Genomic DNA, 18,935 nt, shown 5'->3' on the forward strand with positions numbered 1-18,935 from the left:
GAAGGCCCACCCCTCCCTCTCTGTCGCTGCCTCTCGCCAGGCATCCAGGTCAGGCCCAGGCCTTAGTCACGTGACCGTGGGGACAGTCTTTAAAGGAGAACGGCTTTAAGGGAGACAGGAAGAGGGATTTTATACGCGGGGCATCAGTCGTTCCGATTCGACTCCAGCACTTCACCTTTTCAGGTAGGAGAGAGTACCTTGTTTGTTAAACAAAAAATAATAATAATGGAAGTCAGTTTTTCTTATTGTGTGTGTGTGTGTGTACACACACTTCCTACCATTTGATTTGTTCAACTGTAAGTGGATAAGATGAAATTCATGGAATCCTTTAAAAAGAACAGAAACAAAATGGAGACAGGACTGGACGGCATGCAATGTTCCCAGAACGATGTCATCAGTGGATGCGTTGCTGTTTCACAGGTCCCCAACTAAACATGTCAGACAACGAGGAGGTGGAGGAGTACGAGTATGTAAGAGTTTACATTTCTGCTGTCGCACATGCGTGACCACTCTATGCCACTGAAAAATTACACACTTTATATAAGCCAAAATCCACATCACACTGGGATCAGAAAAGCAAGCCAGTTTATCCAGAACTACTGCATTATTTCACTTGTGTCTGAAAGTAACTGAAATAACCCTCTTTCATTCATTTCAGGGAACAGGAAGGTAAGTCATATCGTCTATTGAATGAATCTAAACACACTGCGTAGTGGAATTTGTTTTGTAAATTTAGACACATTTGAGTGGATGCACTAATCCCTAGCAACTACCAAGCTGATATGGCAACAAAGTATTGAATTAAATTCAAAACTAACATATAATGTTATACATAAACCCCTATTTCTTACTGTAAGAATATCCTAAAACCACTGCGTCTGATGTGCCATTATGAACAATACACATGAGATTCCCCTGTTTTTGAGGCCGCAACTATTCACTATAAAGAGTGTAAAATGGAACCTGGTGACCTGCACCGTTGTCCGCGTTCCGCAAAGTTCTGAACGCAGTTCTTTAGGCCGACAGAATGTTATATGGATATCACTGGTTACATCAAAGGATGTTCCCTTTGAAAATGACAGCAGTTTGTAGATTCTTCAGCCTGGATTGATAAATTAGTGCTCTGTGACTCTGAACTACCAAAAGCAACACAAGGAGCCTGAATCTCAGTTGCTTTTTCTGTTAATGACTGCTGACCGCGTGCTGTCCGATGCCTGCGTGTTATCTCGTCGGTTGTCGTTTGCCGATTAGTAACGGTGCACTCCTTCTTTATCTCTCTCGCCTAAAGCAGAGGAAGAGGTCGCTGAAGGTATGTACTACATGATGATTTAAAAAACCCATAAAATGTGACATTTTACCATTTCACACTGCCATACAAATGTGATATAAATGAATAATGGCAATAGAACAGAGTGAGACATAACAATGAAAGAACACAGTACTGTGTACAGATTAAAAATATACTGATAAAATTACAAGTACAAAATTACAAAGTACAAATCAAAATAGTAATAAAAGATCAACCACCAACAACGAAAGAACAAAAAAGAAAAAAAAGAAAAGGTCTCTGCGATTTATCTAACAGTGGGTCAATAGAACCCTAGTAACCGCAGTATTAATAGTAGTAGCGGTAGTAGTTGTTTTAGCAGTTGTAGATAATCTAGCATAGCGGAGACCATCACAGACTTCTGAACTGATCCTGTCAGTCCATACAGTTCAGATCTAAGAATGTTAACACACAGCTCGGTCTGTAATAAGGGCAGCTGCTGTTTGGGGAGGCAGAACACACAGCTCGGTCTGTAATAGGGGCAGCTGCTGTTTGGGGAGGCAGAACACACAGCTCGGTCTGTAATAGGGGCAGCTGCTGTTTGGGGAGGCAGAACACACAGCTCGGTCTGTAATAGGGGCAGCTGCTGTTTGGGGAGGCAGAACACAGCTGGTCTGTAATAGGGCAGCTGCTGTTTGGGGAGGCAGAACACACAGCTCGGTCTGTAATAGGGACAGCTGCTGTTTGCGGAGGCAGAACACACAGCTCGGTCTGTAATAGGGACAGCTGCTGTTTGGGGAGGCAGAACACACAGCTCGGTCTGTAATAGGGACAGCTGCTGTTTGGGGAGGCAGAACACACAGCTCGGTCTGTAATAGGGGCAGCTGCTGTTTGGGGAGGCAGAACACACAGCTCGGTCTGTAATAGGGACAGCTGCTGTTTGGGGTGGCAGAACACACAGCTCGGTCTGTAATAGGGACAGCTGCTGTTTGGGGTGGCAGAACACACAGCTCGGTCTGTAATAAGGACACTTGACTCAGCTGGACTTATCCAGCTGTTATCCTCCCTCCCCCCAACCCACAATCCTCTCACAGGGAACTAGCACTGGTTTTCTACACACCTGTTGTTGACCACTGTCAGCATGTTAAATTCCAATTGCACAACAGAAGGAATGTGTGTGCACTGTTTTCACTGTTTTTCGAAGGACTTCAATTTTGTTCTTACAAAAACAAGCCAGTAATAAATCATGATTGACTGAGAACCTTCTCCAGATGACGTTTTGAAATCAGAAGGAATTTAGGAACTGTCATAACTTTAACCCCTCAAGTGTACATCCACTCCCCCTGTCAGAATCAGAAACTGATGGTGGTGGTCAATAGGTCAGTCTCATTCCTGCTTCCACCTTTTCCATCTTAGCTACCATGTAGGTGTACAGTATATGGGGCCGTGCTGGATAGCCCAGACAATGGCAGGAGCAGTGTCCAAATATTTTTTACTTTATTTAACCTTTATTTAACCAAGAGAGACCTGACCTAGGAAGCAGCAACAGACTACAAAATTACAACATTTAACATAAATAAAATAAATAAAATGGCAGCTCATTAAAAGTCAGATACAGACATCTCTGGAGGATCTGAGACTAATCAGGAGGAAATGGAAGACAATCGAAGATGAGGAACAAAGTTCAAAAACAATGCATTACAGTTTCAATATTTATTTAATCATACCTTCATCGTCAATCTAACTGAATGTGTTAATCTGCTTTCTGCAACATCAATTTGTTGGCTTCAGTTCAAACAGACGACCTGCTTCTGGCACGAACGGCCGCAAGCGTGAATTTGTGACTTTCGCTAAACAACGTGAAGTTAGTGATTTACTCGATGCAGCAAGTTCAATATAGGGTTCTGCTTTTTGTGCCTGGCTTTGGCTAGTCTGTGCCCGGCTTTGATTGGCCTGTGCCTGGCTTTGTTTAGTCTATGCCTGGCTTTGTTTAGTCTGTGCCTGGCTCTGGCTAGTCTGTGCCTGGCTTTGTTTAGTCTGTGCCTGGCTCTGGCTAGTCTGTGCCCGGCTTTGTTTAGTCTGTGCCTGGCTCTGGTGCTGTGCGCTTGTTAGTCTGTGCCTGCCTGTGTCTGTCCTGTTGTTAGTCTGTGCCTGGCTCTGGCTAGTCTGTGCCCGGCTTTGTTTAGTCTGTGCCTGGCTCTGGTTAGTCTGTGCCCGGCTTTGTTTAGTCTGTGCCTGGCTTTGTTTAGTCTGTGCCTGGCTCTGGTTAGTCTGTGCCCGGCTTTGTTTAGTCTGTGCCTGGCTCTGGCTAGTCTGTGCTCTGTGTGTTTGTGCTTGTAATCCTGGCTGGTAAACAGCAGGCCTCCTAACCACACTTTTGCTTTGTGCAGAAGTGGTGGCGGAGGTAGAGGAGGAGGAGGAGGAGGAGGCGGAGGCGGAGGAAGGTAGTACTGCTTGCTTTTGCACGTCCGCATCACTTACGCATCACGCTTTGCTGCTAGACTTTTCTTTTTTCACTAACCAATATTTTATATTTTCAAGTTGTGCTCTCCTTTAAAACTTTGGTATTAAAAGCAAGAAAAAGTTAAAAAGTTGTTTTATTTTTAAAAGGGTAATTAATGACAACAATACCAAATAAAAATATATATGGTCTATATACAGTATTTGCATTAGTAGTTGTAGTAGTAGCGGCAGCAGTAATTGTAGTTGTAGATAGCTATTATATAAAATGAGTAATCAGTCATCATTTCTTGCACAAAATGAACAAATGTGGTTTAAAAAGAGTACTACCTCAATTCTGGGAAAAGTAGTCAGGCATGAGACACACCCAAGGACAATCATGAATACAACAATGCACATACTGTCACTTCGCTGTTCCCTGCACTGCCAGCCATAATGCAGTCAATTTGATCCGGACCGATCTACAATCTGCCTCTTGTCTAAAGTGGATGCCAGCGCCTGTTACATTGTACTGTCACTCTCGATTACGGTGTAGAGCGCTGGCAGAGTTGCATCTGTTGACAGTCGAGGGCTGTTATCTTTCAGAGGAATGAGTCAGCCACCAAGGCCACACCCTCCTCCCAGATACATACCATTCAACAGATACCAAACTCGTCGTGGAAAGAAAACACTTCTGAATCACTCAGATATTAATACTGGCTAATGTCAGTGAAGCACAACACAATTATCCCTGAAACCTTAACGCCATCTTAAGTCTAAATACGGTTTTCAATCTTCTGAGTGGGATTAATTGGATCGGAAATGGAGAGCATGTTCATTCCAGGCAACAGGCACAACACAGGGTGTCTTAAAGCCAAACAACTCAGTAACTCATTAACTCGCTGCAAGGTTGTTGTGAAGGAATGCTTCACAGAGACCCAGAAATGATAAACTGTCTCAATTATTTGGGGCCAAAAGTGAACTGAAGATGCACCCCAAAGCAAAGTCACGGGAAAATATTTGGACAGTGAGCTAAGATGTTGACTCCCTGTGACTGGTATTCTCCGTATTTTTAATTCAGAACCACAAATTTACTGTCATTGCATATTAATAAAATAATAAAACCAAAACAATTAGGCACTGACAAGTCAAATTGATGTCACATTTTTAATTCACCACTTTACATTGTGCATTCTTCAAAAAAAGATTTAACATCCATGTTAAATGGAGCCTAGCAGTATTACAACTTCTTGTGTGTCCCCATTTTGTGAGCTCAGACATGGGGCTTATTGGAACCAAATGATATCACTAAATCAACATGTGATTGACAGAGCTTCATGATGAGGAAGAGGAGGAAGAGGCCCTTGCAGGTGAAGAGGAGGAAAAGGAGACCATGCAGGAGCCAGGTGAGGTGTTATGTAATTTGTCACCACTCCATCAGAAAACACCTCCACGCAAGAATGAAACAATAACTGAGGCTAGACGCTGAGAATTTCTAAAACGTTCACGCTTCAAGCTTTGGAAATTAAGCGTGAGCACTTCACAATTGTTGACATTCTGCGGTTGTCACACAGATATGTCAACCAAAAAAAAACAAAAAAGAACTGTACACCCTTTTCTTCAGAACACAAATGCAAGCAGGTCTGTCTTCCTCTCGGCAAGGAAAGGTAAACAGACCGTTAATTTATTTTTCGCTTGATTCTCGCCCCGAGCGTCTGAAAGGTCACCGACCGCCCGGCGCTGGGGTCAAAATAGAAATTCAGATAAACGGTGACCCCTCCCAGTGCAAGTGAGACGCTTGCGTGCCGGCGGCAAACGTATTATCTCTGACAGGCGGAGGTGTGTGGACACGTTTGGAGGGATCGGGGGATGGCGGTTGGGGAAGTGGGGGGGGGGGGGGACTGAGAGTGTACTGCAGAACATTGGGTGGAAAGTTCGACGGGCAGAAAGCTCTCCCACGAGGAGGAGGAAGGGAGGAGAGATTCCTCAGATGCCAGCCCTTCTTCGGTAAACGTGACCGGGAGGGAGAGTCTGTCTTTCGTCAGGCACACTTTCCCTCTGGCCCTCTCCCCCTCTCTCTCTCTCAGCTTATCGCCATTCTATTCTGGTTCCTCTTCCTCGAACCTCGGGCTCGGGGTACGCCGCCGCCCGTGGCACGGCTGTGCGTCATTAACATCCCCCCCCCCCCCCCCGGATCTGTCTCCACGTCTGCAGATGCCGCGGAGGAGCTGGAAGAAGGCGAAGGTACCGACAGCCCCTCCCGCCGTCTGCCTCGCCCGGAGCGGTGCGATGCGCACGTTCCTACAGGGAGGCCGTAAAAGCCAACAGGCTTTATCACACCGTAAACATCGCAAGTGGAAGTGGAGTAGCCTGACCTGCCAACATCTGCAGACGAGTCCCATTACACTCATCACAATAAAGTCACTCCCTTTGTGCCCAGATTCCCAACTAATCCCCCATAAAAAAAAATAAAATAAATAAACAATTTAAAAGGCAGCAACGCCTGTACACAAGCCACCACTTGAACGCGGCCAAACTGAACGTTCTGAGACGCAAGTCGAAACTTCGCATTAATCACACCCGTGCCGCGACATGCAATTGAAAGGCTTTGTCAGCATTTCTCCCGGGTATGTGTTAATGGGTTTAATTTTCTCTCTGTCTTTTCTCTGGAACAGAGGAGGCAAAGCCTAAGCCAAAGTAAGTATGCAAGCAAATTTGTGCCTACAGTGCATTTGGGATTAACAAAGTTTTACCTGTGCTGCGTTTCACATATTTGCGCAACAAAACTGCACCATTGCTTCAAATGATTTGCCCATTAATGGCTGCTGTGTTCCACACAGACCGTTCATGATGCCCAACCTGGTACCGCCGAAGATCCCCGATGGGGAGAAAGTTGATTTTGACGTAAGTGGATCCAAGCACATGTCCAGCAGAAACACTGAGGGTTTGTAGCTGCGTTTATGTGACTCCTTTCATGTTGGAATCTCAAAGTCCTCTACAGTATAGAGCAGAAACTCTACTCTTTAGACACCACCAACGCCCAGAAGGTCCTCTACAGTATAGAGCAGAAACTCTACTCTTTAGGCACCACCAACGCCCAGAAGGTCCTCTACAGTACAGAGCAGAAACTCTACTCTTTAGACACCACTAACTCCCAGAACGGTCTGTTAAGTTCTGAGCAATGGCAAAAGCCAGCAGTTCCCTCCAGGAACAGGCTCACACAGCCCTGCCTTAAATGACTAATTCAGGCAGTAGCACCACACGGTAGAGTTCGGTTTGAGCACCAGGGCGCGCCACAGATACCCAGGACTACCCTTCCCCTCTGCAGGACATCCACCGAAAGCGCATGGAGAAGGACCTGAACGAGCTGCAGACCCTGATCGAGGCCCACTTCGAGAACCGCAAGAAGGAGGAAGAGGAACTGATCAACCTGACGGACCGGATTGTGAGTGACTCCTCCCTCCTTCACCCCACCATAGCGTCACCGTCACATCCCAGTGCTGCTGCTCAAGGCCAATGCTCCATTCAGTATAGAGCACAAATCTGTGTTTTCAGTACAGCGATGAAGTGCTCAAGATGCTGAACAACCAGAAGGGTTGTTTTGACCCTAGATGCTCCATCTCAAGACAATAGCATTTTGCGAGATTGGTGTTCTACAGTCTGATTGGTTACAGCAAGTTTAGGCTCCACCAACACAAATTCATAATTCTTCAGAAGCAACATACAATTGGTTTGTTAATAAAGCACGTTGTTGCTAAGAAACCCACTGATCTCGCATCAGGGTGTCAGCCGGGCACAGACCTGCAGTGCTGCAATGCCATGTGCATGGCGCAACCCAAAAGTTGCAAATTGAAATTCCGACTGAGAAAGATATTTCACACAATGTGTTTGCTCAGCAGAACCACAGCCAGCCCCAAAGCCTACACACCATCCACTCGCACGGCATACTATTTATTGAAGCAATAAATTTTCTCAAGGATATGACAGCAGTGCTTCATCCTGTTACAATCCTAGCCCCTTAACAACTACACTCTGCTGAAAAGTCACTTACACTACACATTCTTTCCCTATAATGCCTTGGTAAATGCGTACAATTGGAAGTTAATGACCTATAATTGTCATTGGGTAAAGGTTCCCTGCTGAGCTAATGTCACTTTAAATTTGATAATGATAGTCCACGTGTGAACCAAAATTTTATGGCAGGTATTTTATATTTTCTGCCTGTCTAAAAAAAAAGGTTTCTTAGGCAGACCATCAGATAGACTTTATAGCTTTTCACTAGATTTAAAGAAAACCATCGTGACATCTACAGCCATCAGATTCATCACAAAAGCTAAATGTAAGTGCAGTTACTCCACTGAACAGCAGACACACAACATATTAAAAATGAAAGCAACACAGGAAAATCCCCTCAGGAACCAAGAAAGGAAAAGCTGAAGCACGTGAATATTCACATCGTGAATACGTGAACGCTTCTGGAAAACTGAGAATTCTGTCCATTTGTTTCAGGAAAAACGTCGATCTGAACGTGCAGAGCAGCATAGGATCCGCAGCGACAGAGAGAAGGAACGCCAGAAACGGGTGGAGGCAAGTCTTCCCATGTCCATCACATTATCCTGGAACGACATCACATGATCACCTGAACCACACCCCCCCCCCCCCCCCCCGAGTGGCTAAACAAATTCATGACAGAACAAACGTAGACAGTGAGATCCTCCATTGGCCTTGAGCGAAATTAGACAGCCAGGAAGACAGCAATATCCTTCACTGGCCTGGAGCGAAATTAGACACCCAGGTAAAGAGCTAGATCTTTCACTGGCCTTGAGCAGAATTAAGACAGCCAGGTAGAGAGCTAGATCCTTTACTGGCCTTTAGTGGAATTAGCCAATTAAACAGTGAGATCTTTCACTGGCCTTGAGTGGAATTAGCCAGCCAGGTAAACAGTTAGATCATTCACTGGCCTTGAGCAGAATTAAGACAGCCAGGTAGAGAGCTAGATCCTTTACTGGGCTTTAGTGGAATTAGCCAATTAAACAGTGAGATCTTTCACTGGCCTTGAGTGGAATTAAGACAGCCAGGTAGGGGGCTAGATCCTTTACTGGCCTTTAGTGGAATTAGCCAATTAAACAGTGAGATCTTTCACTGGCCTTGAGTGGAATTAAGACAGCCAGGTAGGGGGCTAGATCCTTTACTGGCCTTTAGTGGAATTAGCCAATTAAACAGTGAGATCTTTCACTGGCCTTGAGTGGAATTAAGACAGCCAGGTAGGGGGCTAGATCCTTCATTGGTTACAAGCAGTTCAGAAAGACAATCACATAAAAACACATGAGATACGACCTCAAGGAGATGATAAAGATAAAGTAAATCATTTAAAGATTCTAAATGTACCAGCCCTTTCGCAGAATTCAACGTACCAGTCTGCACAGTGAACACACATTCCCTAGGATTATCATGAAATATACAAGTTATACAAGAAAAGTTAATAAGTCTAAAGTTCTTGGTTCAGGCATTAAAGAGCTAAACTCATTTAGGGATACATAAGGAAATTGCCCTTTTTAGCTGTGACCGCAGCTCTATAGCTCTGTCTGTCGGTCGGTCGGTCGGTCCACAAAAAGTGTCCCACCCCGTAGCGGCCACTGTTTTCGCCCCCAGGAGGCTAAAATTTGGCATGGAGGTTGGTCATGACCGAAGGTAGAGCGGAGTAACTTTCAAGGCCGATTGACCAAGAGGGGGCGGGGCGATGGGCGTGGGCTATCACAAAAAGGCGCATAACTCCCGAATGGATTCACAGATTTGCACAAGATTTTGTGGAAAGGTTGGTCATGAGCCAAAGAAGAGGTCACGTGTTTGTGTGAGGGTGCGTGCGTGGATACATGCACACATGGATGCATGCGCGTGTGCAGTCGCAGCTATTGCGGATTTGTGCTTGTTAAAATGTCTCCACATGAGACCACCTGACTGTTCTAAGTTAACATTACTGTCAAACATACACACATATCAATGGTAATTTGATAGACTTTGGCCTTAAATGTCAACAGTGAAATATGTAAAATTATGAGAAATGCAAAATGACGATTCTGATTTTCAGGAGGAGAAAGCGAGGAAGGAGGAGGAAGAGGCAAAGAAGAAAGCTGATGATGACGCAAAGAAGAAGAAGACCCTCACCAGCCTCCATTTTGGAGGTTACATGCAGATGGTAGGAAATGTGGCCCTCACGGGAGTACATAGAAAGGAAAAGCCGACTGTCCAGGACAATGGAACTCCAGAGGCCAATAGCAAGAAAATATTTTTTTTTTAAAGAAAAGCCCATATAATTTCGGAGAGACCTACAGCACAACTACACAATAAAGAATTACACTGAATACCAAAATTACCCAAAGGTAACAGTTTACAAGCTAAATTGATATGCAGCAAATTAAATTATGCAAATTAGATGCTTTAGAGTAAAAGATCTTCAACAGAGTACTAAATACTTGAACAACATTAAGGAATAAATCCCCACTGGAAATGTAGTTAGTTAATGCTATTAGCTAATAGTCCAACTAAAAGGCTAAACAGCCAGCTTGTTTTCTAGCTATAAACATCAAGGTGAGACAAAGCCTAATTTACTTTATTGTGTTTGCTTACTGAGGGCGATTGAACCTTGCAGACGGAGAGGCGGAGCGGAAAGAAGCAGACAGAGCGCGAGAAGAAGAAAAAGATCCTCGGCGATCGCCGGAAACCTCTGGACATCGATGACCTGAGCCAGGACAAGCTAAAGTAGGGCTGGGCTAGCTTCCTCACACAGGAAAACACCACAGAACCAGAGAAGGCACAGTTCCTAAGCATAGCCCCTTCACGGATAAAGTGACATTCCGAAACAATGGGCTTTGAGGGACTAAGCAACAAGATGTTTCCAAGGCATAACTGCTTATGGGAAGTTTTCTGACTCGATTCAGTGCAACTATAGTATAACACACAAAGCTACAGCACTTACATAACAGTCACTTTCAAAAAACAGAACCATCAATATGGATATACATATATGCATGGTGTTTCTATAACAACCGCACCCACCAATCATGTTGCCATTACAGAGAAAAGGCCAGCGAGCTGTGGAAGTGGCTGCACCAGCTGGAGGCAGAGAAATTTGAGCTGCAATACAAGTTCCAACGGCAGAAATATGAGGTAAGAATGCGCTCCAGCACAACACACGACACTGTAAGGGAAGATAATCCCACAAAAACTACAGAATGACAAGAGCCCATGGACTGTAGAAAAGATAAAAGGGAACCCTTCTGTTAAGACTAGTAGGGCTTAATATGTTGTGAGTGCCCTCAACTATAGAAATATGTTGTAAAAACCACACAAAATAAGTCAGTTATTTTTTTAAAAACCAAAATTGGCCGTGTAAAGCGGGTCACTCTTTTTTTTCAGTTTTACTTTTTAAACCCTTTAATAGATTCCACACATACGCTTCCCATCGTCAGCAACTGACAATATGTATTGCAGACACAAGCAGAGTGCCTGCAATCCAATTCTCGCATAGGGAGATAGGGGACGATGAAGACTTGAAAACTTATACATTATATATTATTATATATACTATTATTGATTATGTTTTGTGTAAATATAAATAAATACGTTTTGATTAAAACCTTATATTGAAGTGGCCGTTAAAAGTGAATGGGGGTTGTAGTAAGATCGCAATCCTGCTGTTCTTTGTCTTTGCTTCACATCTCTGGGTGTGACAGACACCGTAGGGGCTTCCTTCACCAACATGGGCATGAATCTACTTCTGTAAGTGTAGGAAAACTGCGCATATAGTAACGGAGTCGTATATATCCTGGGGGATTAATTATTTTAAATACGTAACCGCAGTAGAATTTCTGCAAATTGCTGTCAACTTAAACATCTATAATCCCCAGCATTCAGAACAGAATTCCCCTATCATTTGATTGAATGTTTTGGTTAGGATCAGTTTGTATTTAAAAGTCTGAGGCATCTGCAGTATGTTTTCAATATCCCAGCATGTAAAGCATTTAAACTATGTGCTTGACCCGGGTCTGGTTCTTAAGCAGGAATTACATTGCACGCAAACCATATCAATCACCTCATACTTCTTAAGCACAAGGTTGCGATGCAGAGTTTTAGTATAAGTTTGCGTTGATCTAAAGTTGCTCTTCCATTGTCCACGTATGAATGTAGCCTACTTTGTTGAGAATAAAACGACACTGATAATTTGATATATTCAGTACAAACAAGGAAGTCTCTAGAATAATGGAAGAATAAATATAAAAATAATATATCACTTAAGACTCTAGACCCATAACTGAAAATTCATATATACAAAGTTTCTCACATGTTGAAAAAATTTGCGCAAAAAACAAACAAACACCATTTTATCTTTCAGCCAAAGAAACTGTATTTCAAACCAACTGAAACTCTGTTTACTAAATTATGTCCACCATGGTACAAACACTTATGGGACAATAGAAGATTACATTTAATCTTAAATTCAGTTGCTCCATTGCTGCAACCTCTCCTACTCGTTCGGGAGAGTGCAGACAAGCTCGTGCTGTCCTCAGAAGCACGCGAAGGTCCCCAGAAAACACTGTGCAAAGCAGGTGGAGGTGCAGGCATCTGATCCGCCAGCAGGGTTGCGAAACAAGATGCTATTGTCTTAGCGGATGGAGACCTTACCATCCCTGGGCGACACTAGAGCCAACTGTGAGTTGCCCGGTGGAGATGACAGCCACAGTTGACACAGCACTGGCATGCTCTGGATTCAAAATCAAATCGGGGGCCCGTTCATGTACCCAAGCAATGTCTTAACAGGATGCGCCACCCAGTAGCCCTGGTAAATATTACTTTGCATACAAGTAGGGTGGAATGTATGTGTACACACAGCTGATAAATAAAATAATGAGAGATTTTATGAGATTGAAGGGTTAAATGTAGCAGTGCCAACCCACAGCACAGCTTTGTGTGAAATGAAAAAAATGTCACATCGTAAAACATGTGCAGATGCCAAAGGAAATGAGCTATCAACACAACAACTTAACTATGCTTAACATTCATCACATTTGATTTCATTTGACTATACTTGCGACTCCAATCAGACCATTGACGAAATGTATTAGTACACCAAGCACCTAGTAGCTAGAACTTACTTAAAAATATATTTTAATGACATGGTTTTAGAAATAATATAATTGATGGCAAGCCGTATGTTCTCATAGATTAGGGGTAGCTGCTTTGCATTGTGATGACCATTACTGCAGACATGTAATATGTCTAAATTCTGGTTAAGGTTTATTTTTGCACACCCAGTGAAAAATAGTATTCAATTAGTAGCGACCTTTGAGCACTTGGACAGTTTGTTCGCAGTCAAACTAAAGTTATTCAAGAAAAGAAAACTATTCAAGAGTTGAATTACAAACCAATAATATAAAAAGACTGAAACTGGAGCACACAATTTTAAAGCCTGCCGTCATGACACCATTCTCAAAGAAATGAACTATTTTAAAGAAGATGATCTTAGTATTCCGTTTATGAAATATCCCAACAGGAAATATGCTTCAGATCCCTGTTTCAGTCTCCTAAATAGGAGGAGTAATATAACACCACATTTAAAAATAAATAATCAACTAATTACAATGCTGTAAATACATGCCAATGTCACAGCTGTTAGTAAAGTACACAGTATTGGTTTTCAAATTACTGTCTTTGCTTGTGTTTCTAGTTCCCCATCAGAAGCATAATCCTATGTGCTTTACAATATATGACGGCAGTCTAAAAATCTGGCACAAAAGCAGTTGGTTTCAGTCGTCTTGGGTGGCCTGCTAGCCCCACCCAACTGGGACAGTGTGTGCAGACTGTGAACTGCCGCAGTCAACTGAGCGACAAAGTGCCTAATAGTTCTGGCTTAGCCGAACAGAGAACTCAGCACTCACAGTCCAAGGGGATCTGTCATCTTATTGGTTTTCCTCCAATCTTTAACTGACACTCTCAGAAAGGAAGGGAGTGGCTGCAACTTAAGGCAGCAAATGATTGAATGAAGTGTTATGTGGCCTGATGGGAAAGAAACTGGCTGGACTAGGCCAGGCACGAACAGGACTGGGAACCCCTGGCTTGTGTACCTGGATAACGCATGTGTTCCTGCACTAGCACGTTCACGAGAGCGTTACAAAGTCCATGAGCAGCAGAGCTACCCCACCCTTGCTGAGAGGTTTCGGCAATCAGACGAAGGAGGCGTAAAGTTCAGCCCTCCTCTGCCAGTCTTGCCAGAATCTCTTCATCGTTCCCGACGCATCACTGGATTCATTGTTTCGTTGCTCTTTTTCCCACAGGTTAACGTCCTGAGGAACCGCGTGAGCGACCACCAGACAACGTGAGCGTCATCTTTTCTCTCTCTCACCTTCTCTCATCTCTCGCTCTCTCTCTCACCTTCTCTCATCTCTCGCTCTCTCTCTCACCTTCTCTCATCTCTCGCTCTCTCTCTCTCTCATATTTCACACAAGCCAAACAGTGTGTCCCCATCAAAACCCGTGATTGGACTTGCACTAAAACAGTTGCCTTGCCAGGATTTTAAGTGCACAATAATATTGCTGATGTATCGGTGAATCCCAGCCCAATAAACTAGTCTCATTACAACAGCCAAATGTACAAGTGCCAAATTTCTGTATTCACAGAGAGATGGTGTAATGTAGGGAGATTATGTTTTTAAAGAAACTATTGTATGTAGGATAACCTTTAAGAAGGGATTTATTCTATGTTTTTTTATACACATGCTTTAATTGAAATATATTCCATCTGGTCTACGTACCTTGGAGTGCTAAACCTGCATGAGCTTGAGATAATACGCTCAGAGTGACAGTTTAACTTCTGCTTTGCCAAAAATCCGTAACATTCCCCGTCTCCCAGTCCGTGTCATTAGAAGCCGGTCTGCCATAGCTGTGAGCTGACCTTCAGTGGGGGCCGTGTGTGAATGAACTGATGAAACAAAGGGCGAGTTAGATAAAGAGGTCTCAGAAGGGACCCTGTCACTCAGGTCCTGGGGATACAATGAGAATCGAAAACAGCTGCTGGGGAGCGCTCTGGTGATCTCTGGTGATCTGCCCACGAGGTTACTGCTCATAACACGCCGGATTATCAGCCAAATTATCAGCCATTACCCCTCCGCACACAGCTTGTCACAGACCCCTCCCTCCCAGGGCTTCTCACCATCCTGTCCTGCCATTGGGCCTTCTGGTCTCACCATCCTGTCCTGCCATTGGGCCTTCTGGTCTCACCATCCTGTCCTACCATTGGGCTTCTGGTCTCACCAGTCATGTGGCTTTGGCTTCTGGTCTCACCATCTGTCTACCATTGGGCCTTCTGGTCTCACCATCCTGTCCTGGCATTGGGCCTTCTGGTCTCACCATCCTGTCCTACCATTGGGCCTTCTGGTCTCACCATCCTGTCCTACCATTGGGCCTTCTGGTCTCACCATCCTGTCCTACCATTGGGCCTTCTGGTCTCACCATCCTGTCCTGCCATTGGGCCTTCTGGTCTCACCATCTGTCCTGCATTGGGCCTTCTGGTCTCACCATCCTGTCCTGCCATTGGGCCTTCTGGTCTCACCATCCTGTCCTGCCATTGGGCCTTCTGGTCTCACCATCCTGTCCTGCCATTGGGCCTTCTGGTCTCACCGTCCTGTCCTGCCATTGGGCCTTCTGGTTTGCATTTTTACATGAGGGTGCAGTACAGATTCAAATTCTTTTCTGTTTTTCAATGTGGTTCACATTTTTGTCTGAGAAGAAAATGACATGGACCCACATTTTACTGATCCATAATTGAATGTGTGATTAGTGATTTTGTGGAAGGCATCACAAACTTTTCCAGTCTCACTTTTTAATGTGAGACCTACCCAACCCAGTTCCAAATCTGCACGTACAGCTCAGGGATAAAGAGACACACAGTTGTACGCCCTCTGTCACTCGAGTCTGTGTGTGCCTGTCTGTCTGCACTGGATAATTGAAAACATTTTAAAAGTTCAGATTTGGACGCAGCAGTGTAGCATTGGAATTGGAACTGTATGGAGTTCGAATAATGCCAAAAGTTGCGCGCGTAGCTACAAGGCTCGCGGGCAAAAAAAGAAAACTTTGCGTGTGAAAATCCCAGGCTCACAAGCAAAAATAATAACTGCGCGTGTGAATCAAAAGATCGCAGGAGAAAAAAAACAACAGTCTTCAGGCGTGCAAGGGGGACTTTTCTCGCATGCAGGGGTACATCTCTGCACTGGATGCACCTGAGATGGCTAATATACTAACGTCAACGGTTTAAAAACGAATGCTAAATACTATAAATATTGTTTAACGGTATACGAAAGCTAACTCTGAGGAAAATGTCACTGAAGTACAAGGAGGCAAACGAAGCAACCATATTTGAAGGACAAGGGCAGTAGCCAATTGGATTCACAGACACAAAATCCTTTGAGCCCACCCTGGATTGTCAAAACCCGTGCCAAAACTAAAACACGCGCACAAGGAGGACTGCCAAAACTAAAAACAACACGTGTGCGAGAAAAAGCACACTTGCACGCCAGAAGTTCTTGTGGGCACCGTTGTTGTTTTTTTTCTCCTTGCGACCTTTTGTTTTACGCTCGCTGTTCTTTTTTTTTTTTTTTGCTCATAAGCCTTGTAGCTAAGCCTTGTAGACTTTTGACTTTATTCTGACTCCATAAACTGGGCTTGTAACATAAAGGTTGCAGGTTCAATTCCCACCTAGAACACTGCCATTGTACCCTTGTATGAATGCTGTATGAATGGGTACTGTATTAAGACTATATATATATATATATATATATATATATATACACAAAAAAGCTGTGCATACCTGTGTACACTTTGGTGCTCTGATGCTATCACTTCTCACTCTGGCTTGGGAAATATCACACTTGACCGTTTTGATGATTGCCCTTTCATGCAACATATCTCAGTGAGAAAAGGCTGGAATCCAGACGTCTAGAGTGGTGGAAATGTAGGCTGAGAGACGTTTTGACATAAAGGAACTGGGTTAACCTCAATACAGCTCAGGTTTTACCTGGATATAGCCTCGCTACGTCCTAGTCGGCTAGAAAACTTTCACTTTTCAACCAATTGCAGCTGGGTTTCCATCCAACTTATCACACACAAAAATTTTTACAAATTTAATGTGTTGCATTTAAGGATTGTGGTCTAAAAACAGTAAATCAGCTACAGATTGCACTTGTCCAAATCCAATCTGAACCAAACCTGGAGGTATTTTTGAGTCTTGTATTCTGCTGGTATTATATTTCAGTTTAGAAAAACAAGCAAGGTAAATCAGACTGGGATTTTCAGTAACCAAAACTCTGGTAAGGGTTAAAATCCACCAAGCAACTCGATCTCCATGGAGACACTCCCTAAGGTAAAATCTGCAGTGCATGACCTCACATTGGGGTTCCCTGCTGATGCCATGTCCATTGATCCCTGTGAATTCACTGGCATGGCTCATGGGAAGAAACAATTTAAAGTGACAGAGAGAGATCGGTGGGACACGCCTGTCAATCATACCAGCTTCCCCGCTTTTCAAGCCAAATCCTTCACCGTGTGAAGCTGGGAGATGAGCGGTGTGGAAGGGTCGGGTGGCAGCAGGTGGTGTGAGTACAGTCATAAGGGAAGCCCAACGTGTAACTGGCAGTTCGGTGACATTTTTTAAACGGGAAGCTCTTTATGTCCAACAACAGGGCTGAACAAAATATCTTATTCACATGAAATCCATTTTATTTTAATTTCTTAATGTACAGACTGTGCAATGTGAATTGCTTCGATGCTGCGTGTCTTTGTTTTTATCGTTGATATTTTTAATTGTTAAAGCGCTGTAAATTGAATTTTTATTGTGTACGTTCTGTGCAGCTCAAAGAGAACGAAGAGACTGAGGAAGTGAAGATCTCTGGAAGATGAAGACGAGAGCCCTTCAGTCAATGAGTCCTGATCTCTGCTGCCAACGACCTTACAGGCTCTTTCTTACCATGATCTGGCTTTCCTTCAATATTCACGCCCATGTGTGCACTGCTGACATGTTGCTGCCATTGCTTCACAAAATGTCTACAATATTAGTCTTTCAATACTCTGTATTGATATTTTCTATTTGTCATTTTTCCCTTAAAGTAGGTCCTTGTGAATAGACTTTAAGTTTTCTTTCTGGGGTTTATTTGAGACCATTCTGACACACCCTGTATCCATAGATAAATCAAGAATTAAAGCTCAAAACGACATATAAAACATGACATTGATTTTATTTTCACTCTTTTTTCATTATTAGTTCAAAGTAATCAAGGTATTGTAATGGCTGTATGAGAGGCAAGCACTCTGGACAAACCCCACCAATACAGACATCTTGTTGCGGAAACAAACTCTAATGTCTTCTCTAAGCCTGAATCTGACTGACATACAGCATGAAATTCTAACATCTCCATATCATTGCTATTTCAGTGCCGTTTCTAAAAATGTCACATCAACATTCTGATGTGATTTTTCATCTGACTGGGCTAAAGAAGATGCATGCCAGAACCACAAACCTTCACACCATGAGCCCTAGGAGGATTTCTTTTTTATTTTCTATTCTTTCCTTTCCTGCTTGTGTTCCCTCATATGATACGCACCCTCCTAACACACATTGCTCAAAGGCTAAAAGGAAGAAGGCTAAAAGGAAGAAAGTATCATGTTTGGTAAACTAAGATCGTCGACAGGAAATTGTTTAACCGAGACAACGTAAACTCCCCCGCTTGGCTCATGAAACTATGCTCTCTCACTGCCAACAACAGCCGGTCTTGTGCTATGCAGATTAGCAGTTAAATTCAATCAATTATTGTATGATAGACATTTCATGATATTGTGCAACATACTGTATTACATATTCATATATTAGCATATTAACAAAGAGAAACTCAAAAGTATACACCATATTGGAATATGACCAACAAAAAAAAATTGATGTGTTCTCCAAGGATTCTTTTGGAGTCTTATGGTCTACAAAAGTTTAAACTAAAGAAACTTGTTAAATCCATATGCCAAAAAAGACAAGTTCTTTGCTGGCTTGGGCATCAATTCTATGCTTTTTATTTTATCTGAACAATTTAAGTACGTAATGTCTTGTACAGTTTTGACTCAATAGGGTGTTACAGTGATGACGTCTTTTTGTAGGCCAACCTGGAAGTTTCTTCCGCCATGGGTTCCCTCGGCAG

The 18,935-nt window shown here is 43.4% G+C and overlaps 1 protein-coding gene across 1 annotated transcript; it reads left to right on the forward strand.

The window, feature by feature from the left end:
• The first annotated feature begins 1,201 nt into the window (after positions 1-1,201).
• tnnt2a (troponin T type 2a (cardiac)) lies at positions 1,202-17,973 on the forward strand. The gene is made up of 12 exons (XM_064300096.1): positions 1,202-1,309; positions 5,038-5,112; positions 5,921-5,950; positions 6,382-6,403; positions 6,547-6,610; positions 7,035-7,151; positions 8,216-8,293; positions 9,795-9,902; positions 10,356-10,465; positions 10,783-10,873; positions 14,038-14,078; positions 17,605-17,973. Exons 2-12 carry the CDS (start codon positions 5,100-5,102, stop codon positions 17,633-17,635), a joined length of 705 nt encoding a protein of 234 aa, XP_064156166.1. The 5' UTR covers positions 1,202-1,309; positions 5,038-5,099; the 3' UTR covers positions 17,636-17,973.
• The last annotated feature ends 962 nt before the right edge of the window (positions 17,974-18,935 follow it).

The sequence above is a fragment of the Anguilla rostrata genome, chromosome 11, assembly GCF_018555375.3.
Source record: "Anguilla rostrata isolate EN2019 chromosome 11, ASM1855537v3, whole genome shotgun sequence".
NCBI classification, from domain to species: Eukaryota; Metazoa; Chordata; class Actinopteri; order Anguilliformes; family Anguillidae; genus Anguilla; species Anguilla rostrata.

Excerpts from the sequence above, each read along its gene's own strand:
- tnnt2a (XM_064300096.1), top strand. Across the intron at positions 7,152-8,215 it reads TCAACCTGACGGACCGGATT|GAAAAACGTCGATCTGAACG; the intron begins GTGAGTGACTCC and ends CATTTGTTTCAG. Across the intron at positions 8,294-9,794 it reads AACGCCAGAAACGGGTGGAG|GAGGAGAAAGCGAGGAAGGA; the intron begins GCAAGTCTTCCC and ends TCTGATTTTCAG.